Source organism: Caloenas nicobarica, chromosome 1 (genome assembly GCF_036013445.1).
Source record: "Caloenas nicobarica isolate bCalNic1 chromosome 1, bCalNic1.hap1, whole genome shotgun sequence".
NCBI lineage: Eukaryota > Metazoa > Chordata > Aves > Columbiformes > Columbidae > Caloenas > Caloenas nicobarica.
This window is the reverse complement of record NC_088245.1, coordinates 39,006,793-39,029,522: the sequence shown is the minus strand read 5'-3', so window position 1 is coordinate 39,029,522 and position 22,730 is coordinate 39,006,793. Positions and strand designations below refer to the sequence as shown.

The 22,730-nt window shown below is 42.3% G+C and overlaps 1 protein-coding gene across 1 annotated transcript in view; it reads left to right on the top strand.

The window, feature by feature from the left end:
* The window catches only part of MYH9 (myosin heavy chain 9), a 71,030-nt gene extending 48,666 nt beyond the window's left edge, over positions 1-22,364 (top strand). The window contains exons 16-41 of the mRNA XM_065651988.1: positions 2,276-2,469; positions 2,808-2,929; positions 3,311-3,380; positions 4,340-4,500; positions 5,231-5,339; positions 6,297-6,428; positions 7,003-7,209; positions 7,702-7,839; positions 8,337-8,460; positions 9,291-9,462; positions 10,049-10,261; positions 10,624-10,768; positions 11,329-11,535; positions 12,558-12,662; positions 13,884-14,036; positions 14,388-14,636; positions 15,101-15,313; positions 16,033-16,245; positions 16,598-16,759; positions 17,419-17,547; positions 17,892-17,980; positions 18,183-18,306; positions 19,432-19,640; positions 20,064-20,172; positions 20,493-20,665; positions 20,836-22,364. Coding sequence (XP_065508060.1) covers positions 2,276-2,469; positions 2,808-2,929; positions 3,311-3,380; positions 4,340-4,500; positions 5,231-5,339; positions 6,297-6,428; positions 7,003-7,209; positions 7,702-7,839; positions 8,337-8,460; positions 9,291-9,462; positions 10,049-10,261; positions 10,624-10,768; positions 11,329-11,535; positions 12,558-12,662; positions 13,884-14,036; positions 14,388-14,636; positions 15,101-15,313; positions 16,033-16,245; positions 16,598-16,759; positions 17,419-17,547; positions 17,892-17,980; positions 18,183-18,306; positions 19,432-19,640; positions 20,064-20,172; positions 20,493-20,665; positions 20,836-20,953 — 4,040 coding nt within the window. The 3' untranslated portion in view covers positions 20,954-22,364. The remainder of the gene's footprint in view (positions 1-2,275; positions 2,470-2,807; positions 2,930-3,310; positions 3,381-4,339; positions 4,501-5,230; positions 5,340-6,296; positions 6,429-7,002; positions 7,210-7,701; positions 7,840-8,336; positions 8,461-9,290; positions 9,463-10,048; positions 10,262-10,623; positions 10,769-11,328; positions 11,536-12,557; positions 12,663-13,883; positions 14,037-14,387; positions 14,637-15,100; positions 15,314-16,032; positions 16,246-16,597; positions 16,760-17,418; positions 17,548-17,891; positions 17,981-18,182; positions 18,307-19,431; positions 19,641-20,063; positions 20,173-20,492; positions 20,666-20,835) is intronic.
* The last annotated feature ends 366 nt before the right edge of the window (positions 22,365-22,730 follow it).

Genomic DNA, 22,730 nt, shown 5'->3' with positions numbered 1-22,730 from the left:
TTTCTCCTGAAGACTAAGCCACTAAGATGATCGTTATCTGGAACATCCTTTGCTTAGATCATGGTGTTGCCTTAAAAGTTCACTGCAAGTCAAGAGAAAGGTTCGCTGGCATCAATTTATGTTAAGCTTGCTGCATATATAGCAATTATTTCTCAAAAACAAGAATGCCAGGATAAAATATGAATGCACCTTTGTGTCCCAGCAGCTTGCTTAGCTGCAACACTCAAACACAAGATCTGAATTGAATCTATGTTTTCAGTCCTGCAACTAGTGTGTTCTTTCTGCAGTGTTGTTCAGTATTTTACTCTATCTTCTCTGGGTTTATCTGCTTTTGAGTCTTACTGTTGCTGTCACTTTCTGTGGTGGGTTTTCTTTGACGTCTCTGTCTGTTGCAGAGATGCAGAACGTTCAGAGAGCCTATTTCTATCAACACTTTCCTATTCTTCATCTAGAACCAGGTGACTGAGAAACCCAGCTGTTGTGTCGTGTGTAATGCATCCTAGAGCCATGCAAAAAATGCTTCCGTTAACTTCTCTTTGTCCCTTTGTCATACCTGCTTGTCTCTCTTGTTCATTTCCTCTGCTTTGTGCTAGTAGCTCCTCAGAGACTTTAAAACAAAAGCAAAACTCCCACCTTGCAAGTGGATACAAGAAAAATACAGACACGTTCAGGTGCTAAAGGTTGCTCTTGCAAGACTTGCATAGAAACAGCTAAAAGCAAATTCCTGTCAACTGTTTGAACACAGAGCTAGCAAGGCTGTTACTCTTTGCAAGATTTGGAAGGAAGGTTTCTGAGACTGCATTTAAACAGAAATCTAGTTTAATATTGATTCTAGTATGGGGATTTGACTTCAGCTGGTGATCATTTAAAAGAAAGTCAGTTTGGCAAAGGAACTAGTACTGCATGAAAAATGGTCATCAACAACTTGTACCTAACAAGGCCCTTGCTGTGTGAGGCTCCTTTTGGACCTGAGATGTTGAGTGAACCACAGCTGATCATTTCTCATTTATTGTTCATAGCTGGGTCTTCTGTTGCAAGTGACTGTCCCTTGTGCTATCTTGATGTAGATTGCAGGGCTCAAGATTTTTAAGAGGATTGTTCCAGCCGCTATCTGGGACACTCCTGTGGATCTTCTTGTGATGTCATCTAGTAACATAACCTTCTTTTCTTTCTGATAAGACAACCTTGACCCTTTTCTAACAGCTGCTCTAGAAGTGAGCAGTTCTAAACTAATATTAGCTGTAAATCAGAGTATCCTTTCTTGCTGTTTCTTTTGTAGGGGTTTCTCTTTGCAGTTTTTTTTAAAATCAGAAACCACTTGAGTAGAAGTTGATGTGTTGTGAAGATTGGGAGCCTGAGTGTAGGTGTCAGCCAACCACTAAAGATAAAGTGAAGTAGTAGCTTGAAGCTGTTAATAAAAATGTAATGGAGGTTTGGAAATTTATAGTGATACAGTTGGTTTTGGTTGGGTGGGTGAATTTTTATCTCCATGTAGAAGAGCAACAGGAAGAAACAATGCTTTAGTTTCTTCTTGTCACTGCTACTCTCAGATCTATCTGGCTTCTGTTGAAAAAAGGGATCTGTGCAGTCCACCCGTCAAGATGATAGCTTCATCGGTCCTTGGATGTCACTGTGGCATAGTGGAGAAACTGTTGGGGTGGGCAGCTCTGACTTTCTTCTAGTGGTATTGTTCATGTCTCTGTCATAGACTACTTGTACTGCAAAAATAACTCAAACAGTGGTATCTCGAGTTTTGTTTTCTCTCATGCCTTTTACCATGTTTGCTCAGTTTACAAGTAGATATGACTTTTCTGATCACCAGTCATGGTATTTCTGCCTGTAGTGCAAGAGTGAAGCTGACCTTTTTCTCTAACTTTGGCCCCTCCTGGATCAGAGTTAACTAATAGTTGACTCTGCTGGGCTAGCAGCTGGAACTCTTGGTTTGTTGTTTTTCATTGTGACCTAAGCAAATAGAAACATCTGAAACTCACTTCTAGATTGCTCTGGATGGAAGCTCTGGAAGAGCATCAGCAGAGTATGTTTGTAAGTTTGACCCCATCACTCAAACTTCCCATAGTGAGCTGTTGCTTTTTTTCCTTCCTGCTCCTATCCCTGCACAAATTCTGTACAGGAGTCGACATCTGTGTAGAGATGAAGCAAAAAGGATCCTGCAGCTCCTCTCATTTATCCTGTTCTACCCAGATGTTCTTTGTTCATTCCAATGCTTCCTTTGTTTGTGGCAGAATTTTAACACTCTGTCTTGTGCTCTCTCTAGTTGACCGTATTGTTGGGCTGGATCAGGTAGCTGGGATGTCAGATACGGCATTGCCAGGGGCCTTTAAAACCAGGAAGGGTATGTTCCGAACAGTGGGACAACTCTATAAAGAACAGCTGGCTAAACTCATGGCTACGTTGAGGAACACCAACCCCAACTTCGTCCGTTGCATTATCCCCAACCATGAGAAAAAGGTAAAGACAGTTACAACAGTACAGCCTGTTCAGTCTTACATGGGCTTCCTGAGGTGTGTGGCTGGGTTACTATCTTGTGTCAGGTTCTGCAAGAGATCTTAAAGAGGTCCTATTTTCTCAGGATGTCTTTTTACGGTCATCCTAAGTAAGTGTACACTTACCAAAATTTTGGAGACTGATCTTTGCAGTGGTTCTTTAGGTGGCGTAAAAGCTTTCAATTGCTTCTAACTGGAAAAGAGAGAACTGCCTGCTTTACAAAAAAAAGAGAGAGAAGCAAGGGGGTAAGCCCCTTTTGCAAAAGCATTGTGTTATTTATAAAATACGCTTTTTTGCACTAGGCTGGAAAACTAGATCCCCACTTGGTCCTTGACCAGCTTCGCTGTAATGGAGTGCTGGAGGGAATCCGTATTTGCCGTCAAGGTTTCCCCAACAGAGTTGTATTCCAGGAATTCAGACAAAGGTAAGGCCTAGAAAAGAATCTGAAGCAATCTTTACCCTGGCAAAGTTAAAACCTAAATGCAAAAGTTGAAGTATATAATTGCAACTAGATTGCCACTGTTTTCAAAGGCAGCACATCTGTCCCTTGGTGTTTCCTGGCACAAAGCCTCCCAAAAGCATCTTTGACTTCTCTAGTAAGTGTATAGATAAGATGAGGCATAGAGGACCCCATCTAAGATTGCTGCCTCATACTCCGTTGTCTAGAGATGCAGGGTTTTTTTCTTCTAACAAGGGTGTAAACTGTCGAACTCATAATGGCATAGGAACACATTACTGATTTTTGTTGTTGTTTTTTTTTCCCAAATATACTTTTTTAACTAGTCTAATGCCTTCTCCTTTTCAGATATGAAATCTTAACTCCAAATGCGATTCCCAAAGGATTTATGGATGGAAAACAGGCTTGTGTGCTGATGGTAAGACATCCTAGAAGCTCTACTTGAATAGAATAAACTTTATGGGTGTGGTTTGGAAATCAGATTTGTGCCTGTTAAACATATCTTGTACTCACAAGACCAAAATTCCAAAGTCAGATATTCTGTCTGAGAGGAGAGTGCAAAAAGCTTTCTCTTGGCTTCGCAGATGGAGGCTTTTGACTAGCATGAGGTCCAATAATCCTAGGCAAAAAGGATCTTTTTGTTTCTGCAGACGCGTATATTTTGATATGCCAGCAGTATTCATGGAATCAAAATGCTTAGAAGCATTAATTTATCTTTAGCACATGCTTGAAGTATGAGCTTCAGCAAAGTTTTTGTAGTGGCCTGTTGATGACAAATGCTTTCAGTGAAGGCTCCAATTACTTTCTGCAGAATTGCCTGCTTCAAAGGGAAAGCTTGGGCTCTGTAGCTTGAAGACAAGGGGAGACTGAATTGAATTTGGCTGTAAGGGATTCCCTTTTTTCGGTCTTAAAGGAGTATACCTTATTCCTCTTAACTAGTATAAGTGTTGACAGCAAATCCTTCAAAGGACAGGGAAGTTGGTTGGGGTGCCTTTTTCTGACAAACATTAGGACTGGGAAAAAATAAATAGGAAGGTTCAACAAATGTGTTTCCTTTAGGAAAGGAAGTGGGCTCTTGGGACTAGGCATACGTTCCTCACAGCATCCTTCTAGTTCTGGGTACCTGCTGTGGTGGTGTATTAAACAATGCTTTCTGTCATATTTTCTGTCTTGGGTTACCTTGGTTTCATGCCACACTTGGCTGAGCTCCAACTCATCTCTGGGGCAGAACTTTATTGGGAGCCAGCAGCTTTGGTTGGCCTGAGTGGCTCATTGTAGGGAAGGGGTCTCTTACAGCCATGAGACACAAATAGGTTTGGTGATGTTTCATATGAAGCAGTCTTTGCAGGAGATGAATCCTTCTCTCTTTTGTCTTAGATCAAAGCATTGGAGCTGGATTCAAACCTTTACCGAATTGGACAGAGTAAAGTGTTTTTCAGAGCTGGAGTTCTTGCTCATCTTGAAGAAGAGAGAGACCTGAAGATCACAGATGTCATTATTGGCTTCCAAGCATGCTGCAGAGGCTACCTGGCCAGAAAGTAAGGACCATATTTTGTAAAGTACATTATAAACACGTGTATTTCTCCCATTCAGGTACACGTTTATCTTCAAAAAAAGCAGACTAGAATTTATTTTTTGTTAGAAAGGCCGTGATATTTTTGTTGTATATAACAGTTGATGGTTGTTTTAGGGTTTTCTGATCTCTGTAATGCCAGACTTCTGGCACCTGTGAGAAACTCCAAGTGCTGTTAGCCCCCATAGTACCAGAGCAGTAAAGTCTATTCCTCTTTTTAGGAATACCATACGGCAGGCAAGTTTTTGATGGAGTTGCTGCAAACTGCAAGTGTGAAACTAAAAAGGTCTTAGTACAGTACTGATCCAGGAGGTGTAGGATTTCCCTTAAACTATTAGATAGTGCTGCAAATGGTACAGTTCTAAAAACAAAAGTAGTATCTGTCAGATTGGCAAGAAAACACACCTCTGTTTCCAATCTCCCTTTTTTTGAAGTGAAAATAGCGAGGCTTTTCAGATTAGAAGACATTAGGGAAAAACTTTGTTAAATACGAGATTGAATAAAGGAAAGGATAACTGCTCTTACCTGAGCAGAAAAAACTTGAAAAGATAGAGGTAGTTCGCTGGAAATTTTGCTATTATTTTTTAGGAGGGAACCTTCTAAAGTAAAAATGTAGAGATATCTAAGAAGGGGCTTGGTGGAGAGAATTGTGTGCTGCTGTGTGTTCCTTTGTCTGATCCCTGCTTCCCTTGCAGGGCCTTTGCCAAGCGCCAGCAGCAATTGACAGCCATGAAAGTGCTTCAGCGGAACTGTGCCGCCTATTTGAAACTGCGGAACTGGCAATGGTGGAGGCTGTTCACCAAGGTAATGTTTTTCCCTTTGCAATTTTGACACTTTGGTTGTGAATTCAGCCTCTCAGGTTGAACCAAAGCACAAAACCCACTTCCTCTACAGTTGGGTTGGCTTGCAACTACACCTTTATTCATATAGGCAGAGCATATAATAGAATATTTTATAGCTATGCAGTATGCCTGCATAAACCAAGTGTAAGGCTATATCCAAGTAATGTTGTGGAAAAGCAGAAATCATCTCTTAATGCTTTCTGCCTAAGAAGAGTAAGAGGATTGCCTGGTTTGGTGGTATGGTACTTCGAAAAGTCACTACGTGGCTAGTCAATTTAGCTGGACAAAAATCTTTATTACAGGAGTGGCTTGCCTTCTCTTCCTCCAGGGTTGTAAGAGCAAAGAAAAAGCACTGAGGTCTGATCACGCTGTTAGACTTGTAGATTTTTTTTTTTTTTTACCTTTGTAAAGACAAAGAACATATGAAAAAATTGTATTTTTTTCTGAATGTATGCGATTTCTTGCTTTTTAGCCATGAGACTTTGCAGCTAAATGAGAGTTAAAAGCAGAGTTTAAACTTCTCTTTCCTGTGAAATGACTTCTAAGGGTTTTTGAGCCCAGAGATGGGTGGTGTTTGCTTTTTGTTTACATTGACCTACCCGGGAATTTCCCCACTGTATGACAACTTTTTTATTCTCCTGCTATTACTAGTTAGCCCTTAAGGGTCTGGAATTTATGCAACAGTTTCCTGATGCATCCCATCCTAGAGAAAAGTTGGGCAGGCAGAAAGTGTGGTGTTGGCAGAGTAGATGATATCTAGTTCTCTATGATCCTGCCAGTGTTCACAACAAAATAATTGGCCAGACCTTCAAACATGACATCTAAAATGTTGTTTTATTCGATGCTTATCAAGTACGAGAGCATTTCTGCATGTTTTCCTTGCTCCTTATACATCTCATTCCTTTGGTTTCCCTTTCAGGTCAAGCCTCTCCTGCAAGTAAGCAGACAGGAAGAGGAAATGATGGCCAAGGAAGAAGAACTAATAAAGGTCAAGGAGAAGCAGCTAGCTGCAGAAAATAGGCTGAGTGAGCTGGAGACTTTCCAGGCCCAGGTGAGTTTGCAAATCTCATGTATAAAAGTCATTCTCTCTACCTGGCCAACAGCTTGAGAGCTGCTTCTTTGCTTTATTGGTCTGATAGACAAGCTGCAGGATTCCAACTTGTTGAAATATGTGACTTGGCTGCCATCTTGTTCAATTTCCTTTGCCCTTCTTCCCAGCTCAGTTCCTCTAGCAGGTCATTTTTTACAGTGACCACCTAATGTCCTTCTGTAGAAGAAAGTCTCCTTTGTCTGAGTGTTATAGGAAGCTGGTTGAATTCAACCTTGTCATTAATTAATGGAATCCTTTTTGTTTGGAACACAGAAGGTGGCAGCAGAATTATTTTTCTGTAGGGCCGATAATTATTTGTGTTGCTTTTGCAGGGGAAAACTAGACCATCTCCTTATTTCAAATGGATATGGTCTTGAGAAATTTGTAAATGCTAATGTTATACATGGTTACACTGCATGGAGACTACTGCAATGATTAAGATTTTAACTGTGGAACACAGGAGCACATAACACAAATTGTGAAGTGCTTTGGTAGCTTGGAGCTTGTCTTATTTCTGGCTTTGTGTTCAATGTAGCTAATGGCAGAGAAGATGCAGCTGCAGGAACAGTTGCAAGCAGAAACTGAACTCTGTGCTGAAGCTGAGGAGATAAGAGCCCGCCTGACAGCCAAGAAACAAGAACTGGAGGAAATATGTCATGACCTGGAAGCAAGAGTCGAGGAAGAGGAAGAACGGTGTCAACATTTGCAGGCTGAAAAAAAGAAAATGCAGCAGAACATCCAGGTAATGTCTTAGGAATGCTGTCTCTTGTTTAGTAAGGAGGATATTAAGGGTCAGAATGATTCCTTTATCTCAGCTTGGAGGGAAACAGGAGAGAGAGAGAGGAAAAAAAAAGCATAGAAAAATCTATCTGTAGAAATAGCAATAGAACACAGCGATTCTGTTGCTGAGCCTGAGGCGTTCAGTCAGTCACCTGGAATGAACTATTCCGTTCTTGAAGACGAAGGCCACTTGTCAAATAATTAAGCCAGATGTGTTAGGAATGCTAGCATCCTTCTTTGCAAAATATCATTGTTTATACTGCTAGAAAACTCGTTCATTAGAATGCAGTATGTTGCATTAAGTCATGACGGAGATGTCACTTCTGGAAAGTATGAATAATACCTTGAAGGAAGGGTAAAGAAACCTTGTGAGTTCCAGTATTGCTACTGTGCTGTTACACTGGTTAGTGAGCAGCACTGACAAATGCCTTGCTTTTCTGTGGGTGTTGTGAAGGAACTAGAGGAGCAGCTTGAAGAAGAGGAAAGTGCACGGCAGAAGTTGCAGCTAGAAAAAGTGACCACAGAGGCCAAATTGAAGAAACTGGAAGAAGATGTGATGGTTCTGGAAGATCAGAATGTCAAACTGGCTAAGGTGAGACTCCTGCAGCTTCTTACAGGGGCTAAATGTGCACAGGTGTTTCTCCTGGAACCACCCACCAAGCACTGACCTTTCCCATATTATGAGAAAACTTATGAATTAATTCAATCTTGTCTTGGGCAACTCTGACCTGAATTTTTTAAATTAGCTGCCTGCCTGTATTATTTGCAATCAATATTGTATGATATTTAAACAGCCTTGGCTAAATAACGATTTATGAGCAAGTGTTTTCCGATACACTGTTATGCCAAACAGGATCAAGTTATTTCATAAAAAGACTTCCCTTTCAGCTTTGAAAGGGCTATCAAATACAGATCTTTAGATAATAATTTATTTTAATACTATCTGTAATCCTGAAAGGATTTCTTTTGTTCCAAGTTTCTTTGTAGCAGGAGTAGACACTCATGTTGACATCTCTAAGCACAGTCAGCTCTGAAAAAATCTCCTGTAATTCCAGCAGCTGCTTTGACACTGCCTTCTCAATTCTGCAGGAAAAGAAACTGTTGGAAGACAGAATGTCTGAATTTACAACAAACCTGACAGAGGAAGAAGAGAAATCTAAGAGTTTAGCCAAACTCAAGAATAAGCATGAGGCCATGATCACAGACCTTGAAGGTAGTTTTGGGTTTTGTTGTTTGATTTTTTTGGATTGGTTTTTGTGCGTTTTTAAAGACAGATCCTGCAAAGGACTTGCTTGTTTAGGTGGTTTCTTATTAGAATGTGTTGAACTTCAGTTTCATTTCTAAAGTTGTAGTCTTCTCCGGTTTCTGAGGGGTTAAAAATTAGTCTATAGTGTGTATGCTATTGATTGGTTTGCTAGAGCTGTTCAGTGGCTGGCTGAAGGTTATGTGCCTCATCAGCTGAGCCCTTGATCTAAATAAAAATCCTCTCCACAGCAGCAGACCAATGGAGAAGAGAGGCTGGTTCTCTTTCTTCTCCAGCTGTGGAAGTGTCTCCACTTTTCTACTAACAGCAGCATCACTCTGTCAGGGTTAGTGTGGTTTCTGATATAGCATTTGCACAAGTTCTTCAGAGTTCAAGCTAGAGGCACTTCATCTGGAGAGTGCCCAGGCTGACACGGCAGGAGTGAGCCTGTTTAGTTTCAGTAAAGGGAAAGCAGGCCTTGTGTTCAGCGTCACGTAATGAGTGCTTATGCTTGGGTGGTGGGGGTCTTGGGAGAGACTGGCATTGTTTATTACAGTGAAAGGGTGGAAGGAGGTTTGGCTGTAAGATGAGGGAAAGGGAAATTGCCCAGATATGCTTTGAGTGCAAACTATGGGGGTAGCTGCATGAATAGGTCCTGACAGAATAATGCATTCCAGCTATGGTTTGGACAGCTGTATTATTAGGAAAGAAGCTATTGCTGAAATAGCTTTATTTTTTCTGCTCGTACAATGTTGAGTACGTGTCATCTGTGTAACTTAACGTGTCCCCATCTCCATCAGAGCGTCTCCGACGTGAAGAAAAACAGAGGCAAGAATTGGAAAAGACTCGTCGAAAGCTTGAAGGAGACTCCAGTGATCTGCATGACCAGATTGCTGAGCTGCAAGCTCAAATCGCAGAACTCAAAATGCAGCTGGCCAAGAAGGAAGAGGAGCTGCAGGCAGCCTTAGCTAGGTGAGGGCCTGACCTATGGGTTCAGGGACTGCCTGTTTGGGAAGTATTTCTTGTCTTGTGTCGCTTTGGAATAGGGACTAAACAGAATCTGTGGCTGTTATATTTTAATCTGTGGACTGTTAAGATCCACATCCTCAGCATCAGAGTTCTTTGGGTGCTGCTCACTGCCACGTTCTCTGTACAGGGCTGGACTATGAACGTGATGTGCACTGCACATGTGTCACTGGAGCAGTAAGATTTCAGAGGAGGTTAAAAAATAGTGGCAACATACTGTCTCTCTGGTACTTGCTATAGTCATCTACTCAGTAAAGTGTCCGATTTCCAATGTAAAATGGTGCTTTCTCTTCTGCTTTCTTCTGTTGTCAGTCTTTCTCTGTCCCCTTCTTTAAGGTAAGTAATCGTGCTCTCTCAAGTATTGGGAGATAGAACTTAGAATTTGTAGATGATACATGGATCAAAGTTTGAATGTAATATTGTAGAGCTGACCAATACCAGCTTTTTTCTTGATTATTCTTGGTAGGACAGGTGGTTTTCATTTACATATGGTTTAAATTTGGCTCTGACCAGAACCCTTTGTTGAACACAGGGTGGAAGAAGAGGCAGCTCAGAAGAACATGGCCCTGAAAAAGATCAGAGAACTTGAATCCCAGATCACTGAGCTGCAGGAAGACCTGGAGTCAGAGAGAGCATTCAGGAATAAAGCTGAAAAACAGAAGCGGGACCTGGGAGAAGAGCTGGAAGCATTGAAAACAGAGCTAGAAGACACACTAGATTCTACAGCTGCTCAGCAAGAGCTCAGGTAACTTCAACATGTAGCTGTGTTTTCTTATTTGGTGTTGCTTTCGACTTTTAAAATAAATGCTACTGCATCTAGTCTCTTACCAAAGCAAGTCTTTGCTTTTGTCAGGGTAGGCTGGTTAGTGTTAGTGAGACCCCTGGAACATTCATACTTTCAGGCTATTGCTACTGAGGCTGAAAGTAATGCTGCCAAGCTTGCACTTAAGAATGGTGCAATGCTAAGTTCTAACTTTGAAATGTATCTTTATAGTTGTGGGGCTAAACAGACCTTGGCATTTTTCTGCATTAGAGGTGCTATCGGTGGATATACATGTCTGTTTGATTCTCTCCCTGGCTTCTAAATGGAATTTCTGATTTTTGCAGGTCAAAGAGAGAACAAGAAGTAACGGTTTTGAAGAAGGCACTTGAAGACGAGGCAAAGACTCATGAGGCTCAAATCCAAGAGATGAGGCAGAAACATTCACAAGCTATTGAAGAACTGGCAGAACAGTTAGAACAAACCAAACGGGTATGTGGAATAGAAAACACAGGGCCAAAGCAGTCAACCTCCCTGAAATGATAGCTGCTCTGTGACCGTGTCTTAAAGCTGCAGAAGAACATGAAGTGTTCATGATAGTAGGCTTCTAATACATGTGCTCTTCTTCTCTTGGTAGATCTATGATTCTATGATCATTTTTCACTATGAAGCATACATGAAGTTGTTTTAAATAGTTTCATTCATTCATTTTTTTTTCTCATCGGGCATGTTATACTGCATAGCCAAGACATTCTTTTCACTGCTAGCACTTGTTGACTTGTACAACCTTTAATTTGGAAATCTGATGATGCAAGGCTATCTGCTGTATTGTTGTCTTCTCTTATTATTTGTCTCCTGCTTATCAGGGACAGGCTGTTCAGTTGGGTTTTTTTTTGCCCTGAGTAAGCCATCTACAACTTAGCTGCTAAACATGCAACATTAGCTTGTTTGTTGGATAAAAAAAGATGTGCTCAGTGGAAGGATCTTGCCATATCTAAAGGGGTTTTGCCTTTTTTTTTCTTTTTTTTTTTTTTCCTTTCTTTTCTCTTTAGGTGAAAGCAAATCTTGAAAAGGCAAAACAAGCTCTGGAAAGTGAGAGGGCTGAACTGTCCAATGAGGTGAAGGTTCTTCTGCAGGGCAAAGGGGATGCTGAGCACAAGCGGAAAAAAGTAGATGCTCAGCTCCAAGAATTGCAGGTGAAATTTACAGAAGGAGAAAGAGTCAAGACCGAACTGGCTGAGAGGGTTAACAAATTGCAGGTGAGTGGCACAGTTTTCCTATAGCTTCAAATTCAGCCCAGGGATAGAAAGAAAAGGTTGTAGGGTGGTACCTCCCCATAGCTAGTTCAAAATTCTTATTCCTCCAGAGGATAAAGTTCCTACAAAAAGCAAATCCATCGATTACTTCCCAAGGGCTATGCAAACTCCTCAACTCATTGCCAGGGCAGGACATTTGGGTTGATGTTCTTCATCATGAGCAGACCTGAGAAGGTGAGGTCACCAGTTGCCTTTTGAGTTTTGCAAGCCTTAAAATATCAGCATGTCCACTCACTCCCCTTCAGCATGCAGCTGTTTGTACAGCACAGTTCTGTAAACATTGAACTGCTTGTGAACCTAGAGTGGCATGAACACTTATGATTGTGTAACTAATTTGGAAGTCAGTGTCTTGGAGCTTTTAATGTGGCTGATGGTGATGAGGGGGTGGCTCAAGAGCGATGTTGAAATTTAGAGTTTCCTCCTTCAAGGGAACAACAAATCCCTTTGATTCACACCAAGCATTGTCTTCTGCCTTCTTTATGGAGGATTGTCATTAAAAGTTGAGCATTGCCAGTGCGTGCACACTCTTTTGGAGTGTGAAAATCTAATTCTGAGACTCTAGTTACAGTCCTGAAGCAAATAGTGTAAAATAGAAGAGTTAGTTTAATAGAAACTTTTAAAACTCTTGCTACGTTGTCTAAAATCTCATATAGGCCTTAAAAAAAAAAAAACAAAACAAAAACAAACCAAAAAAACCCCAACAACAACAAAAAAACAAACCCACAACCAAAACCAGAAGGCTGTTGCAACAGAGGTGATCCCAAGTAAAAATTTGTTTTCACCTTCTCATATGTCATCCCTGGAACTTTGAAAATGGTGCATTAATTCCTCTGAGAAATTACACACATGTCTTACTGTTGAGAGGTGCCTCAGTTCTGATTTTTGGGTCTCATAGTTGCTCACCTGTTCCTGGCTTTGTTTTTTACTGATGCATTTAATAACCAATACTCTGATCTTTCGTTCAGGTTGAGTTGGACAATGTCACAAGTCTTTTGAACCAGTCTGACAGCAAATCAATCAAATTGGCAAAGGACTTCTCTGCTCTGGAATCACAGCTTCAGGATACACAGGTGAGAGCTTTGGAAGCCAAGGCATCTGTGTGTGGTGCAGCCAGTTTCTGTTACAAATTCTTGAAGTCAGAAATCCCTCTGGACACCATTGAATACTAGATATACAACACTTCAAAGGATTGGGCCTGGCTTTTTTTGCTAAGGAGTAATATTGCGTGGTATGGGGAGCATTTCTACAGAAGCAAACTGTTCATCTTCCTTCCAGTTATCCATATGTGGAACATATATAACTTTCCCTGTCTTAGATTTAGAAGTCCTCTATCTCTGCTTGAGAGCTCTTTAAGGCTAGAACTGCACTGGAATGCAAGGTTCTTGTTTGAGATCTTCACAGTCAGTGTTTGGCAGGGGGTTTTGTGTGTGTGTGATTTCCAGTAAATTTGTAAAGTTAAACAGAAAATTTTATTTCCCAGTAGATGTTGGGGAAGTGATAGATTAAAAAAAATCTGGTATTTTTTCAGGAAAAAGTCATGCTTAGTCTTATATTTTGGGATGAAACAACCATTTACAGTTAATAGAATGTGACACTCTTTGTAAAGCAGGGAGTACCAAGCAGAAGGTTGGAAGCGAAAGGAATGGCGCACCAAACCTCATAGACCAAGTAACCTTGAACAGTGATTGATGTTCTGTCTACTTATTACTCTTTTTAAAAAACAGACTCAAAGATAGTGCACAAAACAGAAAATTATGCACTAGTTTGAAGACTGGTTTTATTAGTCTCTACAGATACTTCAGCTCTAGCACTGGCAGCATAAGTCAATAAATGCTGTTGGTTCCCTAAGTTGGTAAATGACCAGTGTCTTAAAATTCTGCCAAGACCAATGTTGGTTTTAACCATGCTGGATCATTTTAGCCTGTTGTCTGCTGCTTTGATACTTGAATATGAGAAAGTCATGTAGCAGAGTATAGGCACATTATTGTTGTGAAAGGTTTTAATGCTTTGTGTGCTACTTGGAGGACTCCAGAAAAGACTGGGGATGGCCTCTGTGGTGAAGTAGGATACTTTAATCATTAGAGCACATGAAAGAATAGGACCCTTCTGAATATTTTGTTTCTATACTGACTAGCTGGTAGACAATTATTTAAATTCTGTCTTATCTGTGAAATAAGTTGCATACTTCAACTGAACTTCAAGAGTACTCATTCTGGAGAGAGTGGGTGAGGACTGTGAGCCTTTAAAGCCAAGGAGCAGTGCTGAATTCCACTGGGGTGTTTGCTTTATAGGAGCTGCTGCAGGAGGAGACTCGCCTAAAACTGAGCCTCAGCACTAAGCTGAAGCAAATGGAGGATGAGAAGAACAGTTTCAAAGAGCAACTGGAAGAAGAGGAGGAGACAAAGAGAAACCTGGAGAAACAGATCTCTGTTCTTCAGCAACAGGTACAGAATCTGCATCCCGTAAACCAGTGACTTTTGAGAGTAAGCATAAGTGCAGGTCTGTCTTGAAGAAAGTAAAAATCTAAATGCAAAATTGACAGAACCTTTCCTAGGAGAGGGTGATCCTGCTGATTTAGGTGAGAAAGGAAAATAAGAGGTCTCAGATAACCATATGAATTGCTTGTAGATTTCTGTCCAGGAATTCCTTTGGGAATTCAGTCATGTAGTGTCATTTGAGGGGGCAGTAGTGCCTCCAGAATTGAACAGACTTATTTTCTCAACTTATGGTGCCAGTAAACTACACATAACATTATCTGTGGCATGGCTTCATGTGTGATCTTTTGTGTCCTTCAGGCATTAGATGCAAAGAAGAAAATGGATGATGGTCTGGGCTGCCTTGAGGTAGCAGAGGAAGCCAGGAAGAAGCTGCAGAAGGACTTGGAGGTCTTGAGTCAGCGTTATGAAGAGAAGACAGCTGCATATGACAAGCTGGAAAAAACAAAGACCCGCCTGCAGCAAGAGCTGGATGACCTTGCTGTGGACCTGGATCATCAGCGGCAGATCGTTTCCAACCTAGAGAAGAAGCAGAAGAAGTTTGATCAGGTATGACTTCAATCATTGGACATTCAATAGGTGCATCTTATTGACAGGTGTGCTTTAAGAATACCTAGGCAATGCTACTTGGAGAATGCATATTTATTTCTGACCAAAGGCATAGCATATAGAGTGGAGAAATAAGTTTTCATAGAAGTAAATTAGTTCTGTTCCATGCATAGGAAGTTTAGTGACGCCTCTTTTCCCAAAGGGATAACATTTATATCAAGATCAAATTCAAAGCATTTTTTGCAGATCATCTTTGAGAGAAGGTTGGAGACCTAGGGAATCATTTGGGGTCAGCCCAGTTACTAAAGGTGGGATGGCATGCTTCATTCTTTGAAGCTGCATTTTCTTGGTTCCTTCTATCCATGGCAGAACACTACTGAGAAGGCACTAATGAAAAGATGCATGTTTACCTTGTTAGAAAATGGAGAGTAATTTCTCAGAATACTGATGCTGTGCTCTTGTAGCTATTGGCAGAGGAGAAGAACATCTCTGCCAAGTATGCAGAAGAACGGGACCGCGCTGAGGCAGAAGCCCGTGAGAAGGAGACTAAGGCCCTCTCCCTGGCCAGAGCCCTGGAAGAAGCCATAGAGCAGAAAGCTGAGCTGGAACGAATCAATAAGCAGTTCCGTGCAGAAATGGAAGACCTGATGAGTTCAAAGGACGATGTTGGGAAAAGTGTAAGTATGAGGTTAAAATATCTTGGCAGGAAATGGCACACAGGTGATACAGTCTGTTTAATACTGTGAAAAGCTTATGCTATTGTTAACACAGAGGAATGTAGTAGAGAATACTGGACACATTGTGAGTTTGTGAATGTTATGCTTGTATTACATTGGTAAGTGGGAAAGATGGGTTGGAAGAGCCTGGAAATGACCCAAATGAGCTAATAGCAAACTGAAAATTAACTGGTATCGTTGTGGCAGAGATGAAGGTATGATATGAGCCTGGTATGTAAAATACAGGGATTAGCCAGACAATGGAAGACAGTAACTCTAATATTTCAAGACAAAAAAAAGTTATGATAATCAGCAAGCAAAATTAAAAATTCAGAGGGTAAATAGTATTTTCTTGAATTCTGTCAGAACCAGAGATGTCCAGCTCTCATAAGACTGCAGTAGGTCAGGACTGGGCTAATGAATGCTTTTCTCTTTCTCCTCACCACCACACATACATGATCAGAAATAGTCAGTAATCATGATTCACACTGGCAGCTTGCAGGTATGCGAGCAGCTGGCTTTCCAAATCCTTCAATCTCTTGCCCTAATACAAAGGACAGATGCAGTGTTCTTGTATCTCGTCTTATCCTAAGAGCAAAAAAGTCTAAGAACAAGCCACTCACATAAGTGAAATTGTCTGCACTCTTTGAGGAAACCTCACGTGTGGTACTGTGCTGTAGGTCCATGAGCTGGAGAAGGCGAAGCGAGCCCTGGAGCAGCAGGTGGAAGAGATGAAGACACAGCTGGAAGAGCTGGAGGATGAACTGCAGGCCACAGAGGATGCCAAACTGCGGCTAGAAGTGAACCAACAGGCCATGAAGGCACAGTTTGACCGGGACCTCCAGGGACGTGATGAACAGAATGAAGAGAAGAAGAAACAGCTGATTAGACAAGTAAGAGTTGCTCTGTAAATCCTGAAAGTATTCTGTACACAAAGGTACTTGTGTCCAAAGATCGTTAGACAGACACTGCCAATGCAGATTCTTGTTAGTGGTAACTCTCCAGGCCGTGCTGCAAAGCTGTGAGAGACTTTCCCCCTTGCGTGCATGATTGTTCGAACAGCCTTTGTCTAATAAAGGAACCCATGTGGCTTTATTAGTGAGGAATGTCAGCCCCATCCCCCTGCCAGGAAGAATGAAAACAGTCACATGCTTGCACTTATGTACGGTTTGAAAGGGGGATGCAAAAAGTGGCTGTTGAGGAGTCAAGGAGCTGAAGCGCTGATGCTGGTACTTGTCCATACAGGTGCGGGAGATGGAGGTGGAATTAGAAGACGAACGAAAACAGCGCTCCATTGCTGTGGCTGCCAGGAAGAAGCTAGAGATGGACCTGAAGGATTTGGAAAGCCATATAGACAGTGCTAACAAGGGTCGTGAAGAAGCCATCAAGCAGCTCCGCAAACTGCAGGTGAGAAGCTTCAGCTGTTTTAGCTGTCAGTGCAGAGCATTTACCCAGGGAAATGGGATACAAGATTTTGCCTCATGAGAACCATGCATCAGTGTCACAGGAGCAGCAGAACCTTGTAGTAATTTACTGCGAAAGATTTATTGTCATTGCAAATATCCTTCTAACCCTGATCTGCCTGTTTAACTCCCTGGGAGACAAGCTGCAGGAAATGTCTACTGTAGCACTTGCCTCATGTCAGTGTTTTTGGAAAGGATTATGGAGCTGCAAAGCTAGAAGGACTTAAATATCATTTAGACCTCCTTCTGCCCTAAGACAGGCATTCGTCTGATCTGTTCTTAGGAGAAACTCCAAAATCCTCCCTAGACTGTCCATTCCATTCCTTCACTAGAAAGCTTCTTATACCCTCTCTTCCCAGCTCCCAATATCTGACAATTTTTTTTCCTGCAATTGAAGCAGTCCTGTTTGCTTCCATTACTACTTCTCTTTACCTGTGAAATGGGAAAAGGATGGTTCCTTTTGTTTTTACAGGACCTTTTTGGTAGCATAAGATTAATGAATCCCTCTTTCTGTTTTCCTTCCATGTTTCCTGTAAGACAAACAAATCCGATTTGTTAATGTGAATGTTCTGAAATTCATCTTTATTTGTACTCCCTTTTCAGGCACAAATGAAGGATTACATGCGGGAACTGGAGGACACACGTACTTCCAGAGAAGAAATCTTGGCACAGGCCAAAGAAAACGAGAAGAAGTTGAAGAGCATGGAGGCAGAGATGATCCAATTGCAGGAGGTAATGGAATATGCATGCAAGTCAAGGCTTTGTTCATTTTCTTGGGCCAAGAACTAAATGTAGCAGCCTAAGCTCGAGTGGCTATTTCCTTTGTTTTGTACTTTTTGCTCTGCTCAGATATGAAGTCCACTTCAAAATGCAGAATTTGGCCCTTCCTTGACAGCTGTGATAGGAGTGTGCAAAATAAAGGAAGCTGTAGGGTGGGTGGGGAACAGACTGTGTCTTATAATTAAGTCTGGATCTAGCTGGAGACCATACCACCCGTTACCAGTAACTACTTTTTCCTATGCTGCATTAATTGGTAGCTTCCCATTGGGTCACTGACTGTCTCGTTTTCATTCCAGGAACTTGCAGCTGCTGAGCGTGCCAAGCGCCAGGCCCAGCAAGAAAGGGATGAGCTGGCTGATGAGATTGCCAACAACAGTGGTAAAGGGTGAGTAATGTTCTCTGTTTAAGGGTGGAGGAGCTGGTTTGAGAAAATACTTTGCAGGCTGTTATTTTTATGTAGACTGCAGCACACGCTATATCCCCTCTGCTCTTGAAAGACTGAACTTATTTTGTAAAATTGGAAGGGGTGAATTTTCCTCAAGGCACTAATGCCACTAACGCTGCTTTAATGATTCTGCGTCCTACAGAGCACTGGCCATGGAGGAAAAGAGGCGCCTGGAAGCCCGGATAGCTCAGCTGGAGGAGGAGTTAGAAGAAGAACAAGGCAACACAGAGATAATCAATGACCGGCTCAAGAAGGCGAATCTTCAGGTACCTGTTGAGGCTGCATGTGCCAGTAGGGGTTCTCTAGTCTGAGTAAACTGTCAAACTGCGCTCTCTGGGTAACGCCAGCTGCTGCTTTGTGTACAGCGCAGGCCCACAGAAATCTGTAGACGTCAGAAAGGTGAAACACCTGAATATCGCAACACAGAAAATAGAGTGACAGTCAGAGCTGATGTTAACTCATTGGTTTTGATCATATAAGTCACTGAGTAGCTGGAAAAATCTCACAAGTTTATTTAAAACAAACAAACAAAACAAACAAACAAAACCCACAAAACAAATAAAAACAGAAGCCCCTCCCAGTCCCTTTTTTTTCTGTATTAAAGGGATTATGAAAAAGATGATCTGTAGCGTGCTGCTCCAACTTGGCATGCTGAACAGTGCCACAAAGTGTTTGGAAAATGACTTTTCTGCCAGTTCTGTGCTTCTTCAAATGGACTAACCATATGGAATTTGTTAGGCTGCTATAGAAACCATGATCTTAATCTGCTTATTCTCCAGCATGTTTTATCTGCCCAACTTTGAGAGTCAAGTGCGTTGTTTTCTTAGCACTCCAAAGCCAAGGAGCGAGGCTGATGGTTTTCCAAATGGCTCGTTCACTCTGGTGGATGAGAACATAGTTCTCTGCTTGGTTGACTGTCAGCCAGAACGCTGGCTGGGAAGTGGACTCAGTTCTTGCCCTTTCATCTTTGAAAGGCAGTATTTTTAAGCTGCTTCTTTGCAGTGGAAGTAGACAGACAGCAAATAAGTTATAAATTACTAAAGCACACGTATTGGATCCACTTGCCTTGGGATTTTTGTAATTCACCAAGACTGATAATTACTGTGTTAAGTGCCAAACCACAGCCTTCACTCCAGAGAGCACTGTACGTGATCGGCAAATTTAACCCTAAGCAGAGGTTGATAAACCGGTTATTCAAGGAATTACTTTAAAAATCTGGGTAAACTAAGATATTTTGAGAAGTGCCCTGCCTACAGACAGCATCATAGTTATTCCAGGTATTCAGCTCACCCTGAGGGTCCTTTTTCTTTGCGTGTCAGCATGTGTCTGAGAAATAAATCAGCCTTTCAGGCTGGAACACTCGATATGCTGAGTACTTCTTCTCTCTGCAGATTGATCAGATGAATGCTGACCTGAATGCTGAGCGTAGCAATGCACAGAAGAATGAGAACGCTCGCCAGCAGATGGAGCGCCAGAACAAGGAGCTTAAGCTTAAACTGCAGGAGATGGAGAGTGCAGTGAAGTCCAAGTACAAGGCTACCATCACAGCCTTGGAAGCAAAGATAGCCCAGCTGGAAGAGCAGCTGGACATGGAGACAAAGTATGTCCTAGTAGAAACTCTTGTTTTAGAAGCCTCCGCTCACTCTGGGATTTTAAGCTCTTCTGAACAAATTCAGATTTGTCTGAGTGAGGGCTTCTTCCTAGGTATACTGGTAGAATGAAAGTAAGGTCTTGGCAAACCTTCCTTGTTTTTCACTGTAGAGATTTCTAGCTTCCTCTGGATTTAATCACTCCTAGAACTGTGGCTGTGATACACTTACTGCCCTTCTGTAGCTTCAAGAAGGGTCATATCTGTGTGACATGGGTGCCTTTTGGTCATTTCTGGGAAAAATTGCTTCCTGTCCCCTCCTTTTCTAAGTTAGAAGGACTCGGGCAAGTTAGAAACAAGGAAGATAGCAAAAGTCGGGTCATCTTGTTGGGGGCAACAGGAGATAAGTTCTTGTTTATCATTATTTCTCTGTAGGGAGCGCCAGGCTGCCAGCAAGCAGGTGCGCCGTGCCGAGAAGAAGCTGAAGGATATCTTGCTGCAGGTGGATGATGAGAGGCGTAATGCTGAGCAATTCAAAGATCAGGTGCGTATTTGCAGCATTGGTGAGTCTTCTGGTGGGAGGACTTCCCTTCATTATCTGCATGAAAGAGGGTTCTAGCATTAACCTTCCTACGGATTTCTCTTCTTTCCCCTAACTGTGATAATGACAAGATGACTCATGAAAGTGTAATGCTTTTAAGGAAAAGCTTGGAGTTGTCAAGTCCTAGGCAGCTCCCTTCAGAAAGGGAAGAGGGAGCTTTGGAAACTCTTCTTTTTGCTGCTCTAACCACTGTGCTGTAACTCTGGGGAAACATTTATCTCTGTTGGTTTTGTTTGTTTTTTTCCCCCCATCTACATGCTCAGGCGGACAAGGCAAACATGCGCTTGAAGCAGCTGAAACGCCAGCTTGAGGAAGCAGAAGAAGAGGCCCAACGAGCCAATGCATCCCGTAGGAAGCTCCAGCGTGAGTTGGAGGATGCCACTGAAACAGCTGATGCCATGAACAGAGAAGTCAGCTCCCTGAAGAGCAAACTCAGGTGAGGTGGAGCATTTGGTGCAATACGTTGGCAGCTGGTCCAGTGGAGTCTTGCTTTACCTGCTTGCAGCAAACAGCAGGGCCAGGTTCTTTACCTCTTTCTGGAGCCTGCCCCGTCTGGTGAGTTCAAAGAAACCTTGTGTCGCTGACGTTCTGTCTGTCCTTCCCCAGGCGCGGGGACCTGCCATTTGTTGTGACACGTCGAATTGTCAGGAAGGGCACAGGAGAGTGCTCCGATGAGGAAGTGGACGGCAAGGCAGATGCTGGTGATGCCAAAGCTACTGAATAAGTCCTCCTATTTGACCCAGGTTACACGTGATGGAGTGACCCATCCACCCTCCCCTCTTCCATTGGACTTTCAGCAAACCCTCTCCTCCCAAATTGGCTGGGGATCTGCAGAGCAAGCCCAGCTCTGTGTATCTGGAGCCATTGGGCATCTGTGTTCCTCATTTCTTCCTCTTTCCAGTTTCCTAATCCTCTTTGTATTTAATGCCAAAGAGTCGGGGCTCTGAAATCTGACCAGCAGTTTGGCCACTACAAAGGCCTGTAGAACTGTCCATGCCATGACTGCTGGTGAATCCTTACACAGTTTGGAGGGAGTGAGGTTAGGGAAAGATTATTTTTGCTGTAAATCTCCTTTTGTCTTCAGATTCTAGCTGCAGGGAAGCTCCTTCCTGTATTCTTTCCCCTCCCCCTTTGTTTGCTTTCGGCAATCATGTTCAGTGACCTCAGACTTCTGCCTCTTTTAATCTGCCCACCCACATGGTTTGGGAGCAGTTTCAGGAAAAACGGTGTGCTTTGGCCATGGCAATTTGCCCTTTCTTCTTTCACATGTTTCCAGGGAGGGGTAAGGAGGGAAGCTCCTCTCGGGACCAGTTACCTGGAGGACTTGCCAAAGTTGTCGGTTTTTTCTTCTTTTTTTTTTTTTTTTTTTCCTTTCATTTTTACTGTCTGGACAGATCTCTGAAGTGCAATGATGTCCTGTTAGTGTCTCTGCCTCTGAGCGGTTTCATCTAAGGTAGCATGGACCAGTAGTTAATGACAGGCTGGGGAAGCAGAACAGTGTCCTTGTGCTTGTCCGAGATTCTCTGGGGGACCAAATATATTTAATGGTAATAGACAGAATCTAGGGGAATTTAATAGGGTAGTGGGCAGAGGGGAGGGATGAGGTGAGGGAGATCCCTCTTTTATTGACTTGTCCAAGCCTCTTGCACCTGCTCTGTAACTAGGGGTTGGGATTAGTTATTGTGCACCATTGACTAAGAGTATATTAAAAACCCTTTAATCTGCACAGATATATGTAAGGCCTTTGTATCTCTCGTAATAAGTAATTAAGAAAAAAATAAAGGTCTTTATCACTGCCTTTCTATTGGGACCATGGTTATATATAGATAGTCTTTACTTTTCTACACCGTACACTGGTTGCTGGATTTACCTGTATTCTTAACCATATTGTATATGCTGCATTTAGACCTACTTATGAGCGAAGTAAAAAATAATTAAATATGAAGCGCCATACTGTATGCCTGAAGCGCTCTAAATGCAGGAGCCTCATGTCCCAATTGCTGTCACAAGAAAAAATTAAAAGTTTTTTTTATATAATAAAAGTGCCTTAGCATGTGCCTCAGCTGTGTGTCACCACTACAGTCAGTAATGGTTTACTGGTGCTCCACTGATGTTACCAATAAAGATTATCCATGTGCTGCAGTCCGTGTGCCTGTGTTGCCGTTCCCTCCTTCCCCAGGTGCAGCGAAGACCCTGCGTGTTGCCTCCAAAGGCTGTGGTGTCAGCGCATCGGCCTGTCCTGTCAGCAGCGCTGAGGGACTTTCTCTAGCTGAAATCAAGTGTTACTGGGTATTACTGGGGCAGCTGGCAGTGGCCAACACCGGGGATTTAGGAGGAAGATGATGCACCTTGTTTGTGCTTTCAGAGAGTCACCTATTCAAAATGTGAGGCTGTGGATTCGAGCTGAGCTAGTTCTGTTCTTGGCCTGACAATATATTTCTGAGTCTGTAACTACAACTGTGCAAACAAACTCCTTTCTTTGCTTTTATTTCCAATCTCTG